This window comes from Equus asinus, chromosome 1 (genome assembly GCF_041296235.1).
Source record: "Equus asinus isolate D_3611 breed Donkey chromosome 1, EquAss-T2T_v2, whole genome shotgun sequence".
Lineage (NCBI taxonomy): Eukaryota > Metazoa > Chordata > Mammalia > Perissodactyla > Equidae > Equus > Equus asinus.
Window position 1 is genome coordinate 193,646,780 of NC_091790.1, and position 27,758 is coordinate 193,674,537.

Genomic DNA, 27,758 nt, shown 5'->3' on the forward strand with positions numbered 1-27,758 from the left:
CAGATTTTAGCTCAATTATAACCGTTAAAACTACCTAGCAAGGCAAGTTTATCATGAAGGAGTAGGCTCATCATTGGAAGTATTCAAGAGATGGGACCAGTACGGTTAATCCTCTTTATTCATGTACTCCGCATTTGCGGAATTTGTCCACTCACTACAATTTATTTGTAACCTCCAAATCAATACTTGCAGCGCTTTTGCAGACATGCGCAGAACGGCAAAAAATTTGAGTTACCCAACAAACGCCATCCCACTTGAGGCTGAACAAAGTAACACCCGGCCTTCTTGTCCTAGCTCTCATACTCTAAACAAGTGACCTATGCCAGTGGGCTTTTAAACTAACAAGCCCCAGCCAGCTGTGAAGAAATAAAGAACCTAGAAGCCAATATACAGAGGCCACCTTGGCTCATTTATATAACAGTAACCTGTATTTCCCCTAGGAGCAATGGTTTAGTGTTTGCAGCAAATTTATAGAACATACCTACTGCAAACAGCGAGAACTGGCTGTACATTCCAGAAAGAATGAAGGGAAAGCTCACTCTTTCCCTCTGCTGCTCATATTCCACCTACTCTAATGCAACAACTTCTTGGTTGGCAACCCTATCTTTAGTTTTAAACCCCATCCAACCTATCCTATCCCATGTTACCATAGATATCTTTCTAAAGAAGGTATTCTTAACTTTTCTGTGTGTCAAAGACTTCTGAGAATCTGAGGAAGGCCTCAGATGTTCTCTCTGGAACATAAAATTTCAGGGGGTTCATTGAACCTGAAACCAACATATGGACTACTGAGGAGCTCAATGAACTCAGATTTAGAATCCCATCCTAAAATATAATCTTACATTTAATGAGCCCGCTTAAAATTTTCCCATTATTTATAGGGCAAAATTCAAATTCCATAATATGGCATCAGTGAACTGAGGCTATCTATGCCAGTTCCTTTGGAAATTTCCCTCATGTGCGCCAGTAATGCCATCTTCAAATACAGCTATGCTCCCTAATGCTTCTCAGCACAGGTTGATTCCAAGGCATGTATATATTTCATCAGCAGGCAAAAATTGGGTTTTCCACTCTATCACCAAGGGAAAATCTATCAATCAGTCTTTCTTCATTCTACTCCAGTAGGCTGATTTTTTGTACTATTTGCTCCTTCATGATAGCACCTATTCAACAAACCGACAGACCAATGGAACAGAACTGAAAGATCAAAACAGACTCCAATACGTAAAAGAAATTACAATAACATGAAGACAGCATCTGAAATAGGGCAAAGATGAACTTTTTAGTAAGTGATGTGGGGACAACTAGAACTAATCTAGAAAAAAAGGTTCATTTATACTTCATATTGTACACTAGGGTAAACTCCAAATGGATCAAAGGTTTAAATAGTGAAAGAAGGAAGGAAGAGAGAAACCATAAAAGAACTGGAAAAAAACCATGGTAAACTCCTTTATAATCTGAAGTGAAGGCGGCCTTTATAACTATGATGCAAAATCTGGAAGCCACAAAAGAAAAAATATTAAATTCCACTAAATAAAACTAAGAGCCTTTTAGATGGCAATACTAATAAACACAGAGTAAGCAAAGTCAAAAGACAAATTCGAACCGGGAAAAAATATTTGCAACTCATATAACAGGCATATAATCTTCCTGACGGATAGAGAGCTGCTGAACAATTGAGATCAAGACCATCAACCCAAAAGAAAAATGGGTATAGGACATAAAAGATAGTTCATAGAAATAGAAATGGCCTTCAAACATATGAAAAGGTATTCAATCGCACTGAGAGAGAAAAGCAAACTCAAACCAGCCACGATGCTGTTCATTTACCAGACTGGCAAAAATCCAAAAGTTTGACAACATATTCTGTTGCTGAGTCTATGGTAAAAAGGCATCTCTTACATTGCTGGTAGCAGTGCAAAATTAAGCAACACCTATGAAGCAAAATTTGAAAGTATCTATCAAAATTACAAATGCAAATTTCTCTTTGATCCAGGCAAGCCTACTTTTGGTATACCACAGTATATGGTCAACTACAGCTGTGTATTTCAGTAGTGCATTTCTTTCTACGGAGTAGTATTCTATTCTATGGATATAGCAAAACTTGTTTAACCATTCATCTGCTGATGGACATTTGGGTTATGCCTAGTTTGGTGCTGTTACAAATAAAACAACTAAATGTTTTTGTAGAAATCTTTGTATGGACATATGCCTTCTCTTCTCTTGGGTAAATACCTAGAAGTAGAATGGCTGAATCATATGCTAGGTGAGTGTTTAACTTTTTACAAAATTGTCAAACTGTTTTTTTTCCTTTATTGTGGTAAAATACATATAACATAAAATTTACCACCTTAACCATTCTTAAGTGTATAGTTACTTGTATTAAGTACATTCAGATTGTTGTGCAAAAAATCTCCAGAATTCTTTTCATCTTACAAAACTGAAACTCTATACCCATTAAATAACTCCCCATCTCTCCTTTCTCCAGGCCCTGGCAACCACCATTTTGTTTTCTGTCTCTATGAATTTGACTTTTCTAGGTACCTCATACAAATGAGATCATACAGTTTGTCTTTTTATGATTGGCTTATTTCACTTAGCAATATATCCTCAAAGTTTATCAATGCTGTAGAATGTGTAAGAATTTGCTCCTTTTTAAGGCTGAATAATATTCCAATTGTATATATATACCACATTTTGTTTATCCATTCATCAGTTCATGGTTGGGTTGATTCCACATTTTAGTGATTGTGAATAATACTGCTATGAATGTGGGTGTACAAATAATCTCTTCGAAACCCCACTTTCAATCCACTTGTGTATATATCCAGAAGTAGAATTGCTGGATCATATGTAATTCTATTTTTAGTTTCTTGAGGAACCATCATACTGTTCTCCATAGTGGTCACACCATTTTACATTCCCACCAGCAATGCACAAGGATTAGAATCTCTCCACATCCTTGCCAACACATGTTCTTTTTTCTTTTTTTGATAGTAGCCATTCTAATGGGTGTGAGGTAGTATCTCATTGTGGCTTTGATTTGCATGTTCCTAATGATTAGTGATGTCGAGCATCTTTTCACGTGTTTGTTGACCATTTGTATATTTGTATATCTTCTTTGGAGAAAAGTCTACTCAAGTCCTTTGCCCATTTTTCAATTGGGTTGTTTGGGGTTTTTTGTTGTTGAGTTGTAGGAGTTTCTTAAATGTATTCTGGATATTAACCCCTTATCAGATATGTGATTTTCAAATATTTTCTCTCATTCCACAGGGTGCCTTTTCACTGTTAATTGTGTCCTTTGATACATGTAAGTTTCTTATTTTGATGAAGTTTAACTTATCTATTTTTCCTCTTGTTGCCTGTGCTTTTGGTGTCGTATCCAAGAAACCACTGCCAGATGCAATGTCATGAAGGTTTTCCTCTATGTTTTATTCTATGAGTCTTACAGTTTTAGCTTTTATATTTACATCTTTGATCCACTTGAGAGAACTCTGTACATGGTGTAAGGTAAAGGTCCAACTTTATTCTTTTGCATGTGCATATCCAGTTTTCCCAGCACCACTTGTGGAAGAGACTGTCCTTTCCCCCACTGAATGGTGTTGGAACCCTTGTCAAAGATGCTTTGACCATATATGTGAGAATTTATTTCTGGACTCTATTTCAAAGGTCTATATGTCTATCTGTCTATGCCAGTACCACAATGATTTGATTACCGTAGCTTTGTAATAAGTTTTGAAATCAGGAAATGATTTCCAACTTTGTTCTTTTTCAAGAATGTTTAACTATTCAGGATTCCTTGAAATTCCACATGAATGGATTTTTCTATTTCTGCAAAAAATGCTATTGGGATTTGGAAGGGATTGCATTAAATAAAACCACCAAATTGTTTTCCAAAGTGGTTATACCATTATACATTCCACCAGCAGTGTACAAAAATTCCAGTTATTTCACATCCTCGTCAATAGTTAGCACAGTCACTCTTTCATTTTAGCCATTCTAGTAGATGTGTAATGGTATCTTGTGCCTTTAATTTGTATTTCCCTAACGACTTATGATGTTGAGCATTTTCTCATGTGTTTATTTGCCATCCATGTATCTTCTTTGGTGAGGTACCTGTTCAAATCTTTTGCCTATTTTTCAATTGAGTTGTTTGTTTTCTTGTTATAGAGTTCTAAGAGCTCTTTATATATTCTGGATACATGTTCTTGATGTGAATATATGTTTTGCAAATCTTTCAGTCTGTGGTTTGTATTTTTATTCTCTTAGCACTGTCTTTTGAAGAGCAGAAGGTTTTAATTTTGATGAAGTCCAATTTATCAATATCTTCATTAAGGATGGTGCTTTTAGTGTCATATTTAAGAAATTGTTGCCAAATTCCAGGTCACAAAGATTTTCTCCTGTTTTCTTCTACAAATTTTATAGTTTTAGGTTTAATTCTTACTTTTCATTCATTCCTCTGTGTTCAATGTTTTTCTTAAAGTAATTTTTGGGTAGTTCCTTTAAGCACAGTCTGGGAAAAGCAAACTCCTTCATCAGGAAACACCTTTATTGTGCCATCACTCATAGTGTACCTAGCTAGCTAAACTCAGTTTAGCCAAGGTGACTTACAGGCATCTCTCAGCACTATGCATATATATTCTGTTGGCTTCTGGCTTCCATAGCTGCTATGAAGAACTTTTTTGGATAATCTAACTGTAATTTTTTTATATATTTTTTTTTCCTAAATTCTTTTGAAACAATACTCTTTCATTTGTTATGTCTAATAGTATGGATTCAAATTTACTTATCTAACTCAGTGCTTGTGTTTCCAAATCTTTAGTTTCATATGTCTTTTATAAGTGTTAGCCATCATTTCTTTGAATTTTGCTCTACTCCTTTATTTCTAGTCTTACTTTCTGGAACTCTTTGAGACATATAATAAAATTGTTCACTCCATCCTTCATATCTCTTAACCTCTTATATTTTCTGAAACTCTCTTTCCTTGCTTTCCAGAGTTCACTAATGCTCCCTTCATTCAGTTGGGTTTAATCTACTTTTTATATAATCCATCGAGTTTTGCAAAGTAAATAAAATATTTTAATTTTTATACAGCTTTTTAACACGGCTCTGTAATAGGCTGTAAGTAGCTTGACATTGAGATTTTATTTAAAGTTTTACCTTGATACTTTCTCAAATCAGCATCAATATGCTCAATAGTTTTTTTCCCTAGTGACAACTGCTTCTTCTGAACTTTCTATTTTATCTTTATTCTATGTTGTTTGAATTTTTCCAAAGCTATTATGAAAAATTTCAAACATACAGAACATTTGGAGGAATGGTACAATTAACATCCAAATTCTCTCTACTTAGGTTCTAAAATTATTATTTTTTCATATTTGTTTTTTCTCTCTACATTTTGTTTTCCATCATACCATTTGAAAATAACTTACAACTTGATTGATTGAGATGAAAGTCAGAATAGTGGTTACTCTTGAGGGAGGGTACTGAATTGGAGAGGGCACAGGAGAATCCTCTCAAACACTAGAAATGTTTTATATCTTGATCTGCATGGCAGTTACATTTGCAGAAAGTCACTGAGCTGTACACTTGAGATTTGTACATTTTACTATTGTATGCATTATATTTCCAAAAAAGAGGGGCAAAAGTTAAAGGCATCATGACAATTCACCCCTAAATACTTAAGCATGTATTTCCTAAGAATAAAAACATTCTCCTACATGATTATTTTCATATTTAAGGAAATTAATAATTGCATAACATCTAATATTTCATCAACATTCCAAATTTTCCAAGTCTCAAGAATGTCTTTTATAGGTCTTCCCCATCTTAGTCCCAAACCAGGATCACATACTGCATTTGGTTGTTATATCTCTTTAGTCTTGATTAGTGTAGAATAATCCTCAACCTTTTTATCCACCATGATACTAATCCAGGCCATTTGTCTTGTAAGATGTCCACATTTTGAATTTCTCTAATTGTTTCCTCATGGTGTTTAACTTTTTCCTCTATCCTCAGCATTTCTTATAAAATGGAAGGTCCAGGAGCTTGATATTCACTGCAATCATTTTTAGCAAGAATACTTCACAGATGGGGCTGGCCCCGTGGCCGAGTGGTTAAGTTTGCGCGCTCCGCTGCAGGCGGCCCAGTGTTTCGTTGGTTCGAATCCTGGGCGTGGACATGGCACTGCTCATCAGACCACGCTGAGGCAGCGTCCCACATGCCACAACTAGAAGAACCCACAACGAAGAATACACAACTATGTACCGGGGGGCGTTGGGGAGAAAAAGGAAAAAATAAAATCTTTAAAAAAAAAGAATACTTCACAGATGCTAATTGTCATCTACAAAGTTTTAAATTTTAAGACCACATGGAAGTTCTACTTGGTTCTCTTTTAGGAATCTAATCTTGCTGTTTTTAAGTCTTCTAACTCACTGATGGTAGACTGTTTCCTTGTATATCTTTCCTTGTATAGCTTATAACGTGGGATTTTGAGCTTGTCCTAGATGAGCCAAGGGAGGGTTTGCATTTGCTTCTGCCGAGTGCCTGGGTGCTATTAGCACTCCATGACCAATAGTTATGTTAATTTCTTGGGTTGAGGGTTCCTGGGCAATGCAGGCAGTACAAATATGAACCCTAAACTATGATGAGAATAGGTGTATAGTTAAGAGTTCACAGGGGAAACTTTAACCTGTATCTGGAGCCCAGGCAAAGACAGACAAGTTTCTTTGTTATTTATGTATGTTGGTGAATAGATTTTCTCTTAGTTCACACTTTCACTAAAGGTAAACTGTTCAAAGGCTCAGCTTATGTGAAGATCTGAGTTCCAACCATCTTTGTGACACTTGCCGGAGGCCTAGTCTTGTGTCCCCACACACTGACACTCACATGCCTCTGTTGCAGAGTAACAAACTGACCCCACTGGAGGCCACTATAGCACAGATGAGCAAAATTTTTCCATGAAGAACCACCATTACTACTAATGCTGTCTGAGGAAAAAATTAAAAACTACTTTGACTTCAGTTGTATTTGGAAATGAAATGGGTTTTTATTCATATCAAAAGCAATCATATACATTATAAAAAGTAGTGATGTATAGAGGTGCATTATTTTAAATCTACTGATAGTACTTGTCGCACCTGAGGATTGATTATAAACCCTCCATAATATTTCTGCTAATTCCCTTACTTTGAACGTTACTTACAGAGGACTCCTGTTCCAATGGTGATACTAATAATTAATAATCAAAAGTTACATAGACAAGAGGAAAAATATCAACCACATTGAAAATCCAACATTTGATAAGCAATCTGAATAGAGATTTCTCAAGAGTGAAGAATGAATTTTACCTGATATATGTTAGACAACAAACAAGCTCAAGTCTTGAAATTCTGACTGATTCTGAACTAGTACTTGGATTTGAGTGTGGTTCAAGTTTGGTAAATAGGTTTAAACGTCAAATCCGACACTAAGGACAATACAATTTGTTACAGTTAAGGAACACAGACTTTGGCAACAAATATTTACATCTTTTCCATTCTCATTTGAAATGGATGCTTCCATTTCTATGACCACTGAGTATGAAGTGATAATATATTTCATTTTGAACAACTGGTCTTTCTGAAAAATACAAAGAAAAAGCAATGATGACATTAAAAGTTGACTCACCACTGTCCTCTGTTTGTTGGGCAGGAAGACTCTAACGATAGGTTTTTGTGGTGACTTAGGGTTGCTCCGTGACACATCTGTAGGATTTTGAAAAACTGAAAGAGATGAAGGTAGCACTGAAAGGCTAGAAGAGGAAGAAGATGTAACGGTGTCCGTTGATGCAGAACTAGAAACAGAAAAATCAGTTCCATTCCCCAGGGATTCCAATAACTGTTGTTCTCTTTGTTGGAGGGCATCTAGCTTGCTGGTGTATTCTTCATAGGCCTATAAAATAAAGTAGACTTACATTGAATCTGGACTTTTTCCTTACAGTAATAAAAGGAAATAGGAAATTTAAGTCTTTGATTATAACCTCCTTATAATCGAGCTAACAGGGTTTTAAGTTACAAGTTACAAATAAGTGCTGAAGTACTGTAAAGAAATACATTTACCTTTAAATTGATAAATCTTTTGTTATAAGACACTACATTACATGGAGAAACTGACACATATATATGTGATGAATAGAATATATATGAATATTAATATACATAGTATTTGCAATTTTCTGGTCAAATCACAATTTGCCTTCCAAACCACATACCTAACATAAGATAAAACATCACACTACTTCAACGATAAGTAGCCCCTCCATTAAAAAATTTTTTTCCATAAAAGTTATAGGCATATAAAGTTTCATACCACACATATATACACACACTCTCCCTCCCTCTCTCTCTCTCTCTCAAAGAAGAAAGAAAAATTGAAAAGGAGATGAAGTGATAGATTTGTCAAAAAAGAGGACTTAGGTACACAGTGCCAGATCTCACCATTACCATCAAAACCTCCTCAATAGGGCTTGGAGACATATAACTGCCACCTTCTTTCTGAAATAACTATCAGGTAAAATACTTTATTTTTCTCACTATGAATATCTGATGACCTCCTTCCCCATCAAATACTTCTTAGAGAATGGAAATTTATTTGAAAAGGTGGCTTACACACTGCAGTAAAGAAATTCTGGGGCCATTATCCATCATGGTATCTTTCTACAAGTTTCATTTGACTAAAGCTATAAAGTCAAATGACCACATAAGATACCATATTCTAAAAGAAGATTCTTGAAAACAGAATGAAATTGAAAGTAAAGAGATGGAATGAATTGGAATATATATGTTTATGGTTCTTTTCTTTTTAAAGATTGCCACCTAAGCTAACCACTGTTGCCAATCATCTTCTTTTTTTTTTTTTCCTGCTTTTTCTCTCCAAATCCCCCCAGTACATAGCTGTATACTTTAGTTCTGGGTCCTTCTAGTTGTGGCATGTGGGACGCCACCTCAACATGGCCTGATGAGCAGTGCCATATCCGCGCCCAGGATCCAAACAGGCAAAACCCTGGGCCGCCGAAATGGAGCACGTGAACTTAACCACTCGGCCACGGGGCTGGCCCCGTCCATGGTTCTTTAAGGTAGTGATAACCACCTTCCCCCAACCATAGTCCACCATTTCTCCCTATCACCCCAAAGAGATGCAATACTACAAACATTCATAGAAGGTTACAACGGAGAATCATAGATTTTAAAATGGCATTTCTCATCTCTCAAGGATTTTACTATTGGGCTGGAGAGAAGCAGAAAGACGTATTTTTATTTGTGTAAGTGCTGTACATGAGAAATAAAGAACCTTCTTGATAGAAGGTGAGATGAGGAAGCAAGGGGCCTTAAAAGATTAGCATTTAGATGGATGGAGTGAGTGGGGAGAAGAGAGTACTGTGCACAGGAGAAATTCTGTGAAAAAGTAAGGAGATAAGACATTTTAAGACAAGAAAAACTATAGACTAGTATAGCTGAATGTCTGGGACATAGTAAGGGATCAACATATATCTGTGGAATTCAAATGAAGAATAGGAACACAGGGAAACAATAAGACTGGAAAAATGAGTAAGGGATCAAATTGTAGAGAGGATATATATACCATGCTATGAAACCTGAACTTCATTCTACAAGCAAGGAGAATTATCAAAGGTAGAAGAGAATGAAGGAGAAATTCCAGTTCAACAAGGGCCACTGTACCTGGTATGCTAGATCTTACCATATAATTTTGACAAAAAAGGGAAAATACTAAAATGAGCTACTCAGGTAAACGGCCTAAACTACACAAAAATGCCCTCTTCTTCTTTACAACCTACTAGTTGTCCTACACTGACCCTGAATTGTTTCATAGCATTTCAGGGCATTATAACCAAACCAATTCAAAATTTTCTGACCTGTATTTCTATTTAGCTTTCACTTCCAAGGGTTAATTACTTAAGGGCATCTCTTTCAATATGATCCACTTACTGAACCTTTAATCATTTAATAAATATATATTGAGCATACATGTGCCAGGTACTGTTTGGGGCTCACACTACAAAAATAGACTGACACCATTTCTACACTTTCAAGATTATACAGACACAGTTTGGGAAAAAAAAGTTCCTCTTTGCATAAATTAAATCTTCTTATACTGTCATCTTGGCAGTACATTTACTGCACAAAGTTAGCCTTAGAAAAAGTAATAAATTTTCTGAATGTTATCTCTTTATGAAAATGTTAGCCTTAATTTTTGAAAATATACTATCCCCTCCCTTGTAGATTACGGACTATTACTTCATTGCATTTATCAATAGCTCTTCCTTAAATACAAAACATTTACATGCTTATTCCACCTCTCTCCATCCTCACAGTTGCAATCTACCAAGGAACTTGCCTACCTTGTTTTGTAAGTGGCTTGGCTCATTTCACCCCATTATCCTGGCTGCATTCAGTGTGGATGCTGACTACTCTTTTAACACTCCTGCCTTAAAGTTCTTTAAACCTCTTATCTCTAAAGGCATTTATTTCCACTTTACCTTTCAGATCCAGAGAACACTACAGTTCTTTACAAAAGAGTTCCAAAGGAGGGCTAGATCTCAATTTGGAACCTCCCATGCCCCACTACACACACATTTATCCCACCTTCTTAAATTTCCATCTAACTAACATATTAACCTGTTCATGGTCAACATTAATCCCTTCAGGTTTCTCAGATTTGGGTCTTTGTTGTCTTACTTCCCATACTTTGCGGCTCACCATTTCAACAATGCCACTGGTAACATCTTAGTTTCCCTGCTGATACTTATTCTCTTACTAATTTGCTTGTCAAATACCAATTTTGGGTAAATCCTACCACTCGATTCTTTCTCTTAGGTTACCACACATTGCTGGAGAAAATAATAAAACTAGGCCAATTAGTTCCACTATCAATTCATGGAATTTAGTCTTTCACACTACTGCGTGGAAAATTTTACCTATTTTTAACATCACATTACACATTAGTATTGTGATACTTATTCCAACCCTTTCTATGCTTCTCTGGCTCCTAACTTTATCCCCTAAAATTTAATTCACTGAGAAAATGGCATTACCTTCAAATTTACTCTCAAGATCAAAGCCATCATATAAAAGCTTCCTCTTCTTTGTCTAAGCAATTCTCCACCTCTTTCCCCATCCCTCTTCTGCTCTCAATTTAGCACCAGCACTGGGTGTTTAGGGCCTCTTCCACGGTGGCCTTGGCACACTGATATCTCCATTTTCTCTTATATCTTCCAACTTTCCTTTTCCTCTGTTTTCTTACCCTACAAATATGAGCAAGTCCTCTCACATATATGCACAGTTCAACCACCACCATCAACAAAATTCCTTAGGTTTTTCAAGATGTTGCAGATAGCAGATATTTTTTCAGAAGGCAGCTTTCCAAAACCCCATACCTTCTCATCAAAAGCCTACCTATTTTTCAAAGTCTAATTCAAAGTTCACCTTTATAAAATCCAAAAGAGGTATTCTTTCTCTTCACCTCCTTTAGAGTATTATCACTCTCTTCCTTATATGGCAATTTTTTCCTCATTTGTGCAACAATTTTGTAAGGATTAAATGAGATAATACAGATAAAAGAAATTGTATTGCAGAGACTACCAACAAATATTTTTATTATAGTAATAAGTTGTACTAGTAATTTTCGTTGTAGTTATTGCTGTTACTACTTACTACTTAGCTGAGTTCTTGTCATGACTCTACTAAACTATAAGCTAGTTGAGGCTACAGAGCATGTCATTTATTTTTTAACTCAAAAAAAAAAGAATCTAAGACCACTTAATATTACTAAGATGACAATACTCCCTAAATTGATCTGCAGATTCAATGTAATCTTTATCAAAATCCCAGTTGGTTTTGTGTGTGTGTGTGTGTGTGTGTGTGTGTGTAAGATTGTCTCTAACACCTATTGCCAATCTTCTTTTTGCTTGAGGAAGATTGGCCCTGAGCTAATATCTGTGCCAATCTTCCTCTATTTTCTCTGTAGGACACCACCACAGCATGGCTTGAAGAGCGGTATGTAGGTCTGTGCCTAGAATCTGAAACTGCAAACCCCAGGCCACGAAAGTGGAGCATGCGAACTTAACCACTATGCTACCAGGGCAACCTCCCATTTGGTTTTTTGCAGAAATACACAAGGTGATCTTAAAATTCATACGGAAGTGCAAAGGACACAGAATAACTAAAACAATCTTGAAAAAGACAAAGTTGAAGAATTTACATTTCCAGATTTCAAAAGTTACTACAAAGCTACAGTAATTGAAACAGGTGGTATTGGAATAAGGATTCACATACAGAACAACAGAATAGAATTGAGAGCCCACAAATAAAGCCTTACATTTATGGTCAACTGATTTTCGACAACGGTGTCAAGATAATTCAAGAAGTAAAGAAGAGTCTTTTCAACAAATGGTGCTGGTACAAATGAATATCTACACGTAGAAGAATAAAGTTGGACTAATACCTGACATCACATTCAAAAATTAACTCAAAATGAATCACACACCTAAAAGTAAGAGCCAAAATCACAAAAGTCTTAGAAGAAAACATAGGAATAAACCATCATGACCCTGGATTAAGCAATGGTTTCTTAGATACAACACACTAAAAACACAGCAACTGCAGAAAAAATAGATAAAACGGACTTCATCAAAATTAAAGGTTTTATGCTTCAAAAGACACTCTCAAAAGAGTGAGAAAAAAGACATCACACAAAATGAAAAAACATTTACAAATCATATCTCATGAGGATCTACTATCCAGAATATATAAAGAACTATTACAACTCAATAACAAAAAGACAAATAACCCAGTTAAAAAAAAAAAATGGGCAAAGGACGTGAATTAGACATTCTTCCCAAGAAGATATACAAATAAGCACATGAAAAAGATGCTTAACTCACTAGTCACTAGGGAATTTCAAACCAAAGCTACAATGAGACATCAATTCACACCTGCAAGGATGGATTAAAAAAACCCAAAAAAAACAAAAATTAACAAGTGTTGGTGATGATGTGGAGAAACAAACCCTCATACATTGCTGGTAGGAATGGAAAATGGTGCAAACACTTTGGAAAAAAGTCTGGTAGTTCCTCAAAAAGTTAAAACATAAGAGTTACCATAGGAAATAGGCATATAACCAAGAGAACCAAAAACATGTCTATACAAAAACTTGTACGTGGATGTTCACAGTAGCTTTATTCATGATAGCCAGAAAGTGGAAACAACCCAAATTCTATCAATTGATAAATGGATAAACAAAATGTTAGACATCCATGACGGATTACTATTAAGCCATAAAAAGAAATGAAATACCATTACATGCTACAACATGAACGATTTTGAAAACATTGTGCTAAGTAAAAGCAGCCTGTCACAAAAGGCCACATCCTATACGATTCCATTGACATGAAATGTCCAAACAAGCCAACTCACAGAGATAGAAAGTACATTAGTGGTTGCCAGGGGCTTGAGGGAATGACTGCTAATGGGTAAAAGCGTTTCTTCCTGGGGTGTTGAACATATTTTGGAATTAGACAGTGGTGATGATTGCACAACTTTGTGTATATACTATACACTGAATTGTATACCTTAAAAAAGTGAATCTTATAGTATGTGAATTATTTCTCAATTAAAAATGGGAGGAAAATTATCTAAGGATCTACTTAATTAAAACATAATGGGAAAAAGCAGTGAAATAAAAATTTGATTTTTTATCATCAGTTCATTAAATTTATTCTTATTGAACTTAATCTCACAAGATAGAACGAAATGTTGAAAACTGTCCCCAACTGATATTTAATGCACTGCTCTGCATTCCACAGGAAGCACCTGGCTTCCAGTATTCTGTTCAGTGCAGTATTGGTTTTGATAAAATATCTCTGCACATTTTATGGGTTCTACACAAACTAAAGATCAGAAAAGCTGTCAGCATCACAATAATGATACAGCAAATAAAAGAACAGGCTCTGAATTCAGAATGTCTGGCTTCAAACTTTGGCCACACCATTTACTAGTTGTGTAACCTTGGCCATGTTATTATTAAACCTCTTTGTGCCTGAATTTCTCCATCTATAAAATGGAAATGAGAACAGTAAGTATAACTCACATGGTGGGTTGAGGATTACATCATCTATTGTATGCTGGGAACAGTACCTGGTATATAGTAAGTACTCAATAAATGTTAGGAGCTATTATTGTCATCATCCATCCATCTGCAGGGAACTCTAGCATATATATAAATTCAGCGGTAGCTAGGACTCAGTATTAACACTAGATATGTAGGGTGATTCCAGAAACACTATCCTTTTCCTCTAGGCTCCAATATATCAGGCCCAGAAAGAAGAACCTACTACTAGAAAAGCAGGTAGCATTATATGCTAGTAGGTATTCAAGTAATCTGTTAGATGAATGAATACAGAAAAACTGGGAGAAAAATAAAAAGTTCTGGGAAATGACTTTTCAGGGCAAACTTATCTTTTCTTCCTTTGGATGATGGTAGAAAAAAGGAAATGAAAGACTGAAAAGACAAATGTTAAATTATAGTACTATAGCTCATTTCACTGTAGTCATCATTAAGGGAATCAACAGAATATTAATTTTTACTCATCTGTCAGTAGGAGAAAATCTAGAACAATTTAAAAGCTAGTTTTTAAATAAATTAGTACATGGAAAAAAGAAACGAGAATTTCTGATGGTGATATAATTGATTTTTCTCTGTTTTGCTATAAGGAAGAGATGCAGAGATAGGTAAAGATTTGTCTTCCTATGGAAACATCAAAGGTGTTTCTGATGAAATGCTATGGAATAACTATAGCACAACTTCTATTTGCCAGTGCACACACTAATCTGAAGCTCATTGTGAACACTGGAAAAATTTTACTTATTTCAGGAAACATAAGCATAGTCTCTGGTCTAGGGGTTTATGTGACCCCAATCTGGTCAGTGAGATGTAAAGAAAAGACTTGTAGAAAATTTTTGGGAAAGACTTTCCTCCTTGAAAGAGCTCAATACACAAGAGAATCTCTGTGATCCCTGCTTCCTGCTTTGAGCAGTTGTGTGTGAGGGCAAGATTCTCAGATCTGCTGCAGTCATGACAGAAAAGCCAAGAAGACTGTAGAGATCCACTCCAGCATCTGACAACTTTGAGCTGTAGAACCAATCTTAGAATAATTTACCTCCATGCTTCCTGTTATGGAGGGAAAAATAAAACCTCTATTTGTTTGGGCAACTTGTTATTGGATGTTTCTGTTTCTTGCAGCTAAAAGCATTTGTAATTTTTATAGGCCTCCTAGATTTATTCTCTAATTTTTCTCATCTTTCCTCTAATATTTTCCATCTCTGTTTTTATTCTTTCTGGAAGATTTCCTTAACTTTCTATCTTACAACATTTGTTTATTTATATGCACACACAGACACAGACACACTTAAATTTTCTGCTATACTATTTTAATTTCCAAGTGCTCTTTCTTGCTCCCTATTACTTTTCCTTCTTTAGTACAGCCACGAAACAGGAACAGATTACCATATCATCTCTCTGATGTCAATTATAGTTATTTTCAAGTTTCTTCTGCTCTCTGCACTGTTTCCGAGTTCCTTTTGACTATTTCTGCCATTATCTTTCCTGTTAAAAGCCTTCTTTAAATATCTGGTTATTCTTAGTTGTCCATTCATATTTAAGAGTTAAGGACTTGTAAGACGTCAGTGCTACCCAAAGCAATCTATAGACTCAATGCAATCCATATCAAAATCCCAATGTGCTCACAGTAATATAAAAATCCATCCTTAAATTCTTATGGAATCTCAAGGGATCCCAAGGAGCCAAAACAATCTTGAATAAGCAGAACAAAGTTCAAAGTCTCACACTTCCTGATTTCAAAACTTATTACAAAGCTGCAGTAATCAACTCAGTGTGGTACTGATATAAAGTTAAGACATATAGACCAATGGAATAGAATAAAGAGCCCAGAAATAAATTCTTGAATATATGGTCAAATGATTTTTGACAAGGACACTTGTCAAAATATCCAATCAGTGGGAAAGGACAGTCTTTTCAACAAATGGTGCTGGGAAAACTGGATATACAGATGCAAAAGAATGAATGTGGACCCTTACCTTACACCATATACAAAAATTAACTCAAAATGGATCAAAGACCTAAACATAAGAGCTAAAACTATAAGACTCTTAGAAGAAAACATAGGGGAAAAGCTTCTGGACATTGGATTTGGCAATGATTTCTTGGATATGACATGAAAGGTACAGGCAACAAGAGGAAAAATTGATAAGTTAAACTTCATCAAAATAAAGAACTTTTGTGTATCAAAGGACACTATGAAGAGAGTGAAAAGGGAACCCAAGAGAATGGGAGAAAATACTTGCAAATCAGGTATCTGATTAGGATTGATATTCAGAATATATAAAGAACTCCTACAACTCAACAACAACAAAAACAAACAACCCAATTAAAATATGGGCAAAGGACTTGAATAGACATTTCTCCACAGAAGAAACACAATGGCCAATAAGCACATAAAGATGCTCAACATCATTAGTCATCAGGAAAATGCAAATCAAAACCACGAGATACCACTTCACATTCATTAGGATGGCTATTATAAAAACAAAGCAAAACAGAAAGTAAGTGTTGGCAAGGAGGTGGAGTAACTGGAAGTCTTACGTACTGCTAGCAGAATGTAAAATGCAGCTGCTAGGGAAAACAGTATGGCAATTCCTTAAAAAATTAAATATAGAATTACCATAAGACTCAGTAATTCCACTTCTGGGTATATACCCAAAAGAAGTAAAATGAGGGATTCAAACATTTGTACGCCCAGATTCATAGCAGCATTATTCACAATAAGCAAAAGGTGGAAACAACTAACCATCGAAAGATGAGTGGATAAACAAAACGTGGTATATACATGTAATGGAATGTTATTCAGCCTTCAATAAGAAGGAAATTTTGACACAGGCTACAACATGGATGAACCTTGAGGACATTATGCTAAGTGAAGTAAACCATTCACAAAAGGACAAATATTGTATAATTCCACTAATATGAGATTCCTAGAATAATCAAACTCATAGAGACAGAAAGGAGAATGGTGGGTCTCAGCACGTAATCAGTAGACCTGATTTTTCAGTGAAGGGCCTTCAAATATGAGTACCCACAGGTCTTTTCCCTGGGCTGGTCAACTTTCCCCAGGGAGGAATACTGTCATTTCCAGCAAGGCTCCTCTTCATACTATATCAAATGGTATAGTATTTTTCAATGTTCAGTGTTCAATGTTTCAACTCGTGTATATGTTTACTGTCTGTAATAACCTCCCCTGATTAAAATATAAGCTGCTTGAAGGCAGAGATTTTTGTTTTTGGTTTTTAACTGCTATATCCCAGAGCCTAGAAAAGTACATATATTAGCAGGTACTCAATAAATATCTGTTCAATTAATGAATTGAAAATTTATGGCGCACTTACATGTCAGGAACTATGCCATTTCATAATTATAAACTCAATCCTTAAATTAACACATGTGTGATACTGTTCCCATTATACCAATGAGGTGCGATATGGCGAGGTTAGGTAACTTGTCTGAAGAAACTAAGGCACAGCTGGAATTCAAACATACCGTCTGTGTGATTCCATGGTTCATCTTAACCACCACATTATACTGCCTTCTACAGAGAAACTGGTTACTATTTAGTCTTCAAGAATAAGAATCTACATGTTAATGATATAACCTATGAGGCACAGTCTGTTGTAAACTGTCGTAGTTAGGCGTAATGCAAATAGTAAAAAGCCTGAAGAATGTGTGCACGGAGGAAGAAGTCAATGCCTGCTGTAATGAGACAGGGTTATTGATGCAAATTATTGCATCTGAGGGGAAGGGAAAGTCTCCCAAGACACAGAAGTGGTTGGCAGAAAAACTGCTGGTTAAGCAAAGAATTACTATTTTCACCAAAATACCTGCTTCCTTATGACACCTTTGCTTGTCCTCCTCAGACATACAAACAAAACAGATAGCATGGGATATTAGAAAGTACACTGACTAGTATTTAGAGGTATCAATTCTAGTTCTAACTGGCAGTGTGCTCTGGGATAAGCCATATGAAGAAGAGAACAGCTTATTACCAGTTATTTCCAAACTTCCAAGTTTATTTTAGAAATGCAAACTTACTGTCTGACGAAATTCTAAAGATTTAACTTGCCTTTTAAAGTAATTAGATTACTAAATTAGAAGTTTAGTTTACGTGTCTGTCAATCTATGCATAAAAATCTCTGGCATTTGAAGATAAATGGTAACCTGATCATTTGTAATTTAGGGTTATCTCCCTGTATGACTAGTGATTACAGCTGGAGCCCGCTTTTATAGAGACAGGCAGCATGTATGCGCAGCGCTAAGCAGCATGGGCTGTGGAGCCTGACTGCATAATTCCCTAATAGCTTGTTTGCTGTGGAACCTGAGACACTTACATAAGGATACTAATGCCAAGAAAGCTTATTTGCTATTATAATAGTAACTACTACCTCATAGGATTGAAAATAATGACTAACTCTATAAATTTACAATGATGCTCAAGGCTTGATACAAAAGCCTGAAGGCACTATTAAACAGTAAAGCTAAGCAATTTTGACCTATCTAAATATTGTAAATTTTATCTATAAGGAAGCAAAAACCTGAGACTTGTGATGTCTTCAAAGGAACAACTGATGCACATGTGGGAAAAAGGAAGGAAAAACCAAGTTGGGGAGAGAATTCGTTCAGGAAAAGAGATAACTTACAAAATTCTCCCCATTTTCTAATATGGTAACTAGTTTGCTGACCACCACAACAGAAAGCTTTCTCTCTCTTGTTTTTTTAAGAAGTTTTTTTTACCAGAGTAATATTTTGAAGTTTATATACAACTTCTCCCTTAAGGGAGTTTTGACATTTTTCAAATTACAAAATATCACATATTTATTTTAACCAGTGAAACAAGATTAACAAGCATAGTAAAGACAAAGCTAATTCTTTCTTCCCATGTCTGTTTCTAATACCACCTCCTAAGATAACCAATATTATCAGTACAAATGCTTTTTATAAGTTCATTTTTTCTTTTCAAAATTACAGATATGATAATCAAAAGCTTACCTCCAGATATATTGATGGTGGATTATGCTCCCCACCAAATTTGTCCAATAGGGCCTCTATATGTTCCTGTGTCAATTTAATCATTTGTTTGATATTCCATACCTAAAAAATATTTTAAAAGAATTTACATAAAAATGATTTAGGATATGAATTAGAAATATTTTAATATTTCTATTAAAATAGTGCAGTAACTGCCAGTGTTTCTTGAAATTTAGAGCTTAGAGAACTTAGAGATCATTTAATATAGTGGTTTTCCCCTTTTATTATTAAACATCTTCAAATTTTTTTCTATACTAGTAATACACTATATTCTCAACTATAAAAGATTCAAATAATATATGAGTATTCATAATAAATGATGAAAATCTCTTTTCACCTTCCCCATATTCCTGGGCGCCCTGCCAAAAGTACTGTTTACAGTTTGGTATGCATCCTTCCACATCTCCTTTTTATTCAAGTAAAAAACAAATACATACATATATAAAAAACAAATCATATAAATATTACATATAAAAATATTTTTAACAATTGCTTTTTCACTGAACGTGCCTCAGAATTCTTTCCATGTCAATACATACACATATTTTACTCCTTTTAAATGGCTGCATAGGCATCCTTTTAAATGGCTGCGTTAAGTATAGATACATTCATTTCATAATAATGCTATGACACTGCTTATTTCAATGGTCTTCAAGCTTCAAGAGTAACTTGAGGTTAGGAGGACATGGATAACTTTAGGAGAATCAATTTCCAGATCCTTAGTGTCTATTTGTACTCTTCCTAATTGATCTGCTTTAAAATTAGTTTTCCTTTCTTCCTCTCCTTTTAAAATCACCATTTTGTAATTCTCCACTTTATAAAAGAAAGGCAAAGTCCTTATCCATCTCAAATCCTACTAAGGTGCACTGTTCTGATATGTATAAACTCCAAAGTATCCAACAAATAAGAGAAGAGCGAAAATCCCTTGAGAGAAAAGGTGGAAAAAAATGAAGACCTTTTTTTAATCAATGAAACAAATTCTTGGCAAGCCTCCAAGTCTTATCCATTTATCCAGCCAGCCTAGAATTTAGAAGTCTTGTGGTTACAATACAGGCACATATTAACATATTTATTTTAAGATAAGTAAGAAGTCAGATTTTTTTTTGTTGATGAAAAATGAGTCCAATTTATCTGAGCAGTTTCAGAACCTGCTTTACAAATTACACTATACAGTATATACTCTCTATAAATTGAAAGATCTAAACCTGCAATTTCAAGGTGTGACCAAAAGGGGACTTAACACAAATATAATACACACTAGAAATTATGGTCTTTTAAACTACTTAAAGTTATAATTAAAAAATGTGAGATAATTTAAAAATGCACAATGGGTATAATAAATGAGCAAAGGGGTTTCAGGACCTTTGGTTTATTTCATAATTCCCTTAAAAGAGGATATTTAGATTATTGTAGCTTTCTCCACTTCAAACAAGGCTTCAATGAATAGTCTGAACTGCCTTTCTGGGAAAGGTGCAAGTTTTCCTTTTATTATTGAGGCATAGGATTCCTGAATTGAAGGATATGCACGTTTAAAAAATAAATATGCCAAATGGCCTTCCAAAAGAAAAAATGTACCAAGTCATACCCCTATCCACAGGGTATGAGTTTACCCTTTTCCCACAATCCCACCAACATCAGGTATTATCAAACTTCTAAATTTTTACCAATCTTAAGGGGAAAAGATGATCTTGTTGTTTTAATTTGTATTTCGCAGAAAGTTGAGCATTTTTCATGTATTTGGCCATTTAAGTTTCTTTTTGGAAAATTCCCTATCCATATTCCTTCTCCCTTTTATTCTATTTGTTTTTCTTGCTGTTATATAGATACCCTTCATCCTGAAAATTCTGGATATTAATTCTTATTCTCCTACAAATGTTGCATCTTTCATTGTTTTTCACTTTGTCTCTTTTGTCATATAAAGTCTTGCTACTTAAAGTGTGGTCCATAGACCAGCAGCAGCATAATCTCCAATAAGTTTGTCAGAGCAGCAGGATCTCAGGCCCCATTTCAGACCTACTGAACTTTAACACAATGATCCATATTAAGGTTCAAGAAACAATGACAGAAGTTCCAAAGTTTTTCTACAGTCAGATCTTACAAAATTTTCCTTTATGACTCCCTTGCTAATATCTCATATCCCCCCAAAAACTATCAGATGTCTTCTTTTCTCTAGATTCACTTACTCCCTAGGTGATGATCTTATCCAATCTTGTGACTTTATATGCCAAATACGGACTGATGAAGCCCCAATTTTTAAATCCAGCTCTCTCAACTCTATACTTTTTTTGTCCAACTGCCTACTCAACATCTCTACTAAGATAATAGGCACCTCAAACTTAACATGTTCAAAGACTAATTTCTCATTTGCCCGCATCCCCCAAAAACGTGTTTTTCCTATAGTCTCTTCATCTCAGAAAATGACGAACTCCATTCTTTAAGTTGCTCAGACCAAAAGCTTTAGTGTTATTCTTGACTCTCTTTTTGTCACACCTGACATCCAATCCATCTCCAGATCAAAATATATGCAGAATCAGACAATTATTCACCTTCTCTACCATTATCACTCTGTTCCAAGCCACATCGTTTCTCTCTTTATTCCAATAGTCTCTGAGGTGGTCTCTCCTGTTTCACTTCTAGAACGACACAGTAGCTAGGGTAATCTCTTAAAACTGTAACTTCAGATCATATGGCATTCTTCTGCTCAAAACCCTCCAACAGCTTCCCAAGTAAAAATCACCAAGTCCTTACAACAGTCTACAAAACAACAGGGCAATAGAAAATGTTAAGATTGGTTAGGTAAGGCAGGATCAGACCATGAACGTCTGGAAGTCAGATTTCTTATCTTCCCAAACAAAAGTAATTTTATATCCAAAGAATGAAGAAAAATCACTAGTCGTAGCTGGAATTAGAGACAATTAATCTGGGAGGGAAAATTCTTTCAGATTTCCCCAGAAGAGTAAGAAAACTGATGATACTTATAAAATAGAAATATATTAAAAAGTAGAGTAAGATATTATAAAGTTAACAGTAGATATATACTTTTGGCCTTACAATGCCTTCTTGGAAAAACAAGAAAATCTCTTACAGCAATCGTAAAAGAAAAATGAAAGAATTAAAAACAAAAACAAAAAACTTCAAGAAAGGTACTAGAATATTTCCTGTTTTGATCTCTTTAGTAGACTACAGCAATTAAAATTAGGCAATCTCAGTAAACAATTGATCATTTCTGATCTTCAAATTGCAAGATTCTCACTCCAAAAAAAGGTTGTTTTTTTTTTTTTCTTAAAGCCTAGCTCAGAAGATGCCTATGTGAAAACATAAATGCAGACAAACTGCCATGGAAGGAACTGTATGGTAGCAACAGCACAAAAGAACTACAGCCACTGGCTCCCCTCCACCCAATAAAAAGGTATGAGGTTCAGATTATTATATGATTGGTTTCTACCAAACCTTTAAAGAAAATGTAATATCAACTACTAATAGGTGATAGTATAGAAAAAAAATCATCCAAATTCATTTTATGAAGCTGGCAAAATCTAGATGTCAAAACTTGACAAATACAAAAAAACCAAACCACAAAATAATCCACCCTGTAAGAAGAGACCTTAAAAACTCTTAAATATATTTCAGTACTCTCTCTATATTTTTTTATTTTAAGCTTTTATTTTTTTCCTTTTTCTCTCCAAAGCCCCCCGGTACATAGTTGTATATTCTTCATTGTGGGTCCTTCTAGTTGTGGCATGTGGGACGCTGCCTCAGCGTGGTTTCATGAGCAGTGCCATGTCCGTGCCCAGGATGTGAACCAACGAAACACTGGGCCGCCTGCAGCGGAGCACGCAAAACTAACCACTTGGCCACGGGACCAGCCCCTCTATTTTTTTTTTTTAATCAAGGATAGTCATTCACTAGGAATCCAGTAACATAATACGTAATATTAATAGGTCAAAGGAGAAAATTATGAGACTAGTCTAATAAATGCCAAAAAAAAAAGATTATTACAGAAGGTAAAAAATTTTAAAAAGAGAGAGACATTTCCTCTCCTACAATTTCAAGAAAATTGTTAAAAGAATCATGGTACTGAAAGCAAGAAGGCCAAAGCATCAGTAATTCAGTGGAAAAAATTCTGAATAATTCCTGTAAAACAGAGAATAAATATAAACAGCTTAACAAAGAAATCAAAGTCAATAAATCGCAGACCAAAACGTAAAAGGAAGTTTCCACTGAGATAACTCTAGATCTCCAATCTTAAAGACAACATACATAAAAAGAAAGCATGAGGAAATTATAAAGACCTGAATTTGGAATCATATAGTCATTAAAATAAAACCTCACTTGAAGTCAACAGATTAGAGCTGAAAAGAGAATTAAAGAACTAGAAGATGATTCACAGAAAATTAGCCAAAAGGCAGAGATAAATGAATGGAAAACATGAAAGACATGAAGAACAGGATTAGCACATCTAGAAGGTAAACAGAGAATGGGAGAGAGATCGGAACAGAAGATGGCCATATTGCTGTATCTCCCATTTCCAAAACAGTTGAAAATCAAAAATACTCAGAGTAGTACAATGAGCCCTGGCCATGATAGCTAAAACTAAATCCACAACCATACAGACTGAAGTGAAAGTGCATAAAAATTCTTAAAGTCAACCAAAGAGAAAAGAAAGACAAATTAGATTGATAGCATACTCCTTAGCAACAATAAAAAGAAATAATAAAAAGAAGATAATGAAATGACTTCAAGGTGCAAAAAGAAAATAGTTGACAACCTAGAAAAAGGAAACTGAACCCAGCACAATACAAAAGAAAGAATGGCAAGGTAGGCTAAATAACAGCCCCCAAGATGTCTACATCCTAAAACCGAGAACCTGTAAATATTACCTAATATGAAAAAAGGATTTTGCAGACATAATTAAGTATCTTGAGTTAGGGATCCTGAATTACCTGGGTAGGTCCTAAATGTAAATCACAAGTGTCCTTATAAAATGGAAATTCGAGAGAGATTTTACAACAGAGAATTAGGGAATGTGAAGATCTACCAGAGAAACAGGAAGATGCTAAAAGTGCTGGCCTTGAAGTCGGAAGAAGGAACCATGAGTCAAGCAATGCAAGGAGTGCAGCTCTAGAAGCTAGAAAAGGTAAGGAAATGTGCTCTAGAGGCAGCACAGCTTTTATGACACCTTGGTTTTGGCCTAGTGAAATCCATTTCAGACTTTCAGAACTGTTACAAGAATAAATCTGTGATGATGTAAACCACCAAGTTTGTGGTAATCTGTTATAGCAGCCACAGGGAACTAATACAAATGGGGAACCTAGACACTAATAAACATGAGGGTAAATCTAAATAAGCAAAGACTATACAAAATAACAACAATAAAAACAATAACTAAAACTAACGGAAGACATTGGCAGCACTAAAGCATTCTAAAACCCATCTATTATTCAAGAAGCAGAATCCTGGAACATCTTGTTGTGCCAAATAGATGTCAAAACAATACAGGAGCCAGCTTGAAAGGACTTCTACTCGTCAAATTTGGGAAATTTTCAGCAAAAAGAGTAAGATTTTAATTATGCATACATAAAAAAACCAAAAATTCACTAGTCCATAAAAACAAAAAGTGTTTGGTGGGAGACATTTGCCACCTACAGTTACATCTTTAAAAAATTAAACATTCATGGAAGAGAATTATGCACTTATCTTCCCTTTTTATGAAAAACTATAGTTATTTCCATTTGAAGTGGGATGCTCTTCTTTACAGAAGAACGCCAGCTAATATGAAATAACTGATTCAGGAAAGGATCAAAGGACGCTAAAACTACTAGGTAAAAAGTTGATGGAAAACAGGATACTCACATTGTGTCAAAGTATTTCGCTACAGATTAAACACAAAAGGAAAAACACACCTTTTCAAGGAGAGATGAGGCTTAGAATCATTAGTAGTGGGACAACCTGACAAGTGACTCTTAATGTGATGTGACATAAATGATACATTATCTATCATCCATAAAGTGTACTTACAAAATATTTAAATAGAATCTAATCAAACCTTTATACTCAGCTTCTAGTTTAAAACAAACAGGAGATACAGAAATATGCTGAAAGCACCACAATGAAATAAACAAATATGGAACGTGAGACAGTCTATAAGTCATTTACCTTCTCTTTTAAAGTCAAAGCCGTAACAATCAGACAAATCCAAAATGTGGGACATTCCAGGACAAGTGTCCTGGTCCCTTTTAATAAATCATGCCATAGGAAACGAAACAGTGGGTGGTCAGTTCAAGACTACAAGACAACAACTAATTCAATGCATGCACAAGTAGATCTTAGTTCAGGGACGGAAGATAGCTATAAAAAACATTCCTGGTTTAATTACAGAAATTTGAACATGTACTAGATATAAGATTATGGAACTGTTAGTCTTGCTAGATATAAAGAGATTCCAGCCAGGTGAAATTTCTTTTCTTAGGTGATATAAATCAAGCAAAATGTTAACAGCTGTTGAACCTAGGCAGTGTAGGTAGTATTTACATAAATGTTCACTGCACTATTATTCAACTTTTCTGTAGCTTTGAATTTTTCCCTAAACTTTTTCTTTCTTTTTCCTTAATGTTAAGCAGTGGCCCTCTTTCTCTTCAACAATGTTTTTTCTCTTAGTCTAATTTATCTGATACTAACCCATCGACATCAGCATTTTACCATTATGTGCCTGGCATGTCCTTTCTCATCCTTTTATTTTCAACCATTGTGTGTCTCCTATAAAAGAATTAGATAGCTTTGTTAGCTTGTTTGGTTTTAAATGTACTCCGCTGTGTTTTAACCAGAGAATTCAATTCATTTACATTTTTGCAACTAATTTATTTCTACCATCTTACTACATGCTTTCTATTTACAAGGCCTTTTCTTGCTTTTCTGACTTCTATGAATTGATCAAGTTTTATTATTCTTCCTTTTACCTCTACACAGCAGCCACATTATAGGTCACAATGCAAGTTTCATAAATACAAAAAATTATCATACAGGACATATTCCTTTACCATGATGCAATTAGTTTAGAAATCAGTAACAAAATCTGAATAAATTTTTGAAAAATTCAACTTTCACTTATTGAAAAAAATGTTAGAATGTTATAAATAGGGATCTCTTAACTTAATAAAGTATATCTACAAGAAACCTGCAGCAAAATATTACAGTGAAAGGTCAAGAATAAGACATTGCTATGATATACAGGAGGTTATAGTTAATAGTATGGAGATAAGATATAAGAAGAGATATAAGAATTGGAATGGTAGAGATAAAAACTTATTTGTAGGAAACATGGTATCTGTAGAAAAACCCAAGAAAAGCTATAAACCATTAGAGCTAATAACTACTAACTATAAAGACTAATTTAAGAGTTTAGCAAGATTGGTGAATATAAGATCAGGAATACAAACTTTAATAGGTGTTCCAATGGATCAGCCAGATTCATTTTTAAAAAAGATGACTTTCATAATAGAAACAAAAACTATAAAGAATCTAGGAGTAAATCTAGCAAAAGATTTGCAAGACCTTTGAGAAAACACAAAATAATATGCAAGTGCACAAAAGAAGACTGAGAAGAGACACTCAGATGACTCTAGAGGTTAATTTCCTCTCCTCTTTTGGTAGCCTGTCAAGAAGCTGACTCAGCAGGTCTAAGTTCACACCATGCAAGAAAAGGCTGATGACAGCCACAGAGCTCAAGACCCTTGCCCTTTCAAATAAGGCCATTTCATCAGCCTCAAAGCCCCAATTATTACATAGGAGCCCTTTCCACGGTATATTAATTCTAGTTATGTCTAGCCTAAGAACAAATCTACATGGAGATAACAGAGCTCACGGGATTATTATGCTCTGGTATTTACTTATTTTTCGCCGCTAAATTTCATTTCACATTTACGCCATACAACACATACATGTATGCATGAGCCCTCTTCACTTGACAAAGACTTACATAAATGTTCTTTTATGTGAAGACTCAATATTGTAATGATCTCAATTTTCCTCATATTAACTCAATGCAGTGCAATAAGCAAAATCCAAAGAGAGATGTTTCCCAAAGAATTTGAAAAACTGATTCTAAAATTCTTATGGAAGCACTGTAAAATAGACTTTTAACTATTTGGAATAATAAAAAAAGTAAGACTAGTACTACCAGACAGCTAGACTTATAAAGCAATAGTATGGTACAGGGATAGACAAACAGAGCAAAGGGATTAAATAGAAAGCTCAGAAACAGAGGAACAGGTACTTATATACATGGCATATGGTTTGCGTTGGCATTATAATTTAGTGGGGGACAGGATGAACTATACAATAAATAACGCCGGAGTAAGTGACTATCCTTTTGGAAAAGATCAAAAAATCCAAAAGAAAAATGGGCAAAGGATTTATGAACAGGTAGTTTACTAAAGAGAATTCAGAATATCCAATAAACACAGATAAAATAAATAATCTCATTAGTGATCAAAGAAATGCAAATTAAAATGAGAAACCATTTCACACCCATGAGATTGGCAAAAAACTTA

At 34.9% G+C, this 27,758-nt stretch overlaps 1 protein-coding gene and 1 non-coding gene across 6 annotated transcripts in view; one reads left to right on the forward strand and one right to left on the reverse strand.

The window, feature by feature from the left end:
• Positions 1-27,758, reverse strand: part of BRAF (B-Raf proto-oncogene, serine/threonine kinase) — a 142,123-nt gene that overhangs the window by 64,867 nt on the left and 49,498 nt on the right. For 4 of the 5 annotated variants that reach the window (XM_044774278.2, XM_070514705.1, XM_070514688.1 and 1 more), the window contains exons 2-3: positions 19,171-19,272; positions 7,669-7,932 (exon numbers count right to left, since the gene is read on the reverse strand). In XM_044774278.2, coding sequence (XP_044630213.1) covers positions 7,669-7,932; positions 19,171-19,272 — 366 coding nt within the window. The remainder of the gene's footprint in view (positions 1-7,668; positions 7,933-19,170; positions 19,273-27,758) is intronic. The other variant, XM_070514692.1, reaches the window with a different exon arrangement.
• Positions 18,707-18,755, forward strand: LOC123288377 (small nucleolar RNA SNORD42). Its single transcript, XR_006532049.1, has one exon. It is a non-coding gene; the product is annotated as a small nucleolar RNA SNORD42 (small nucleolar RNA).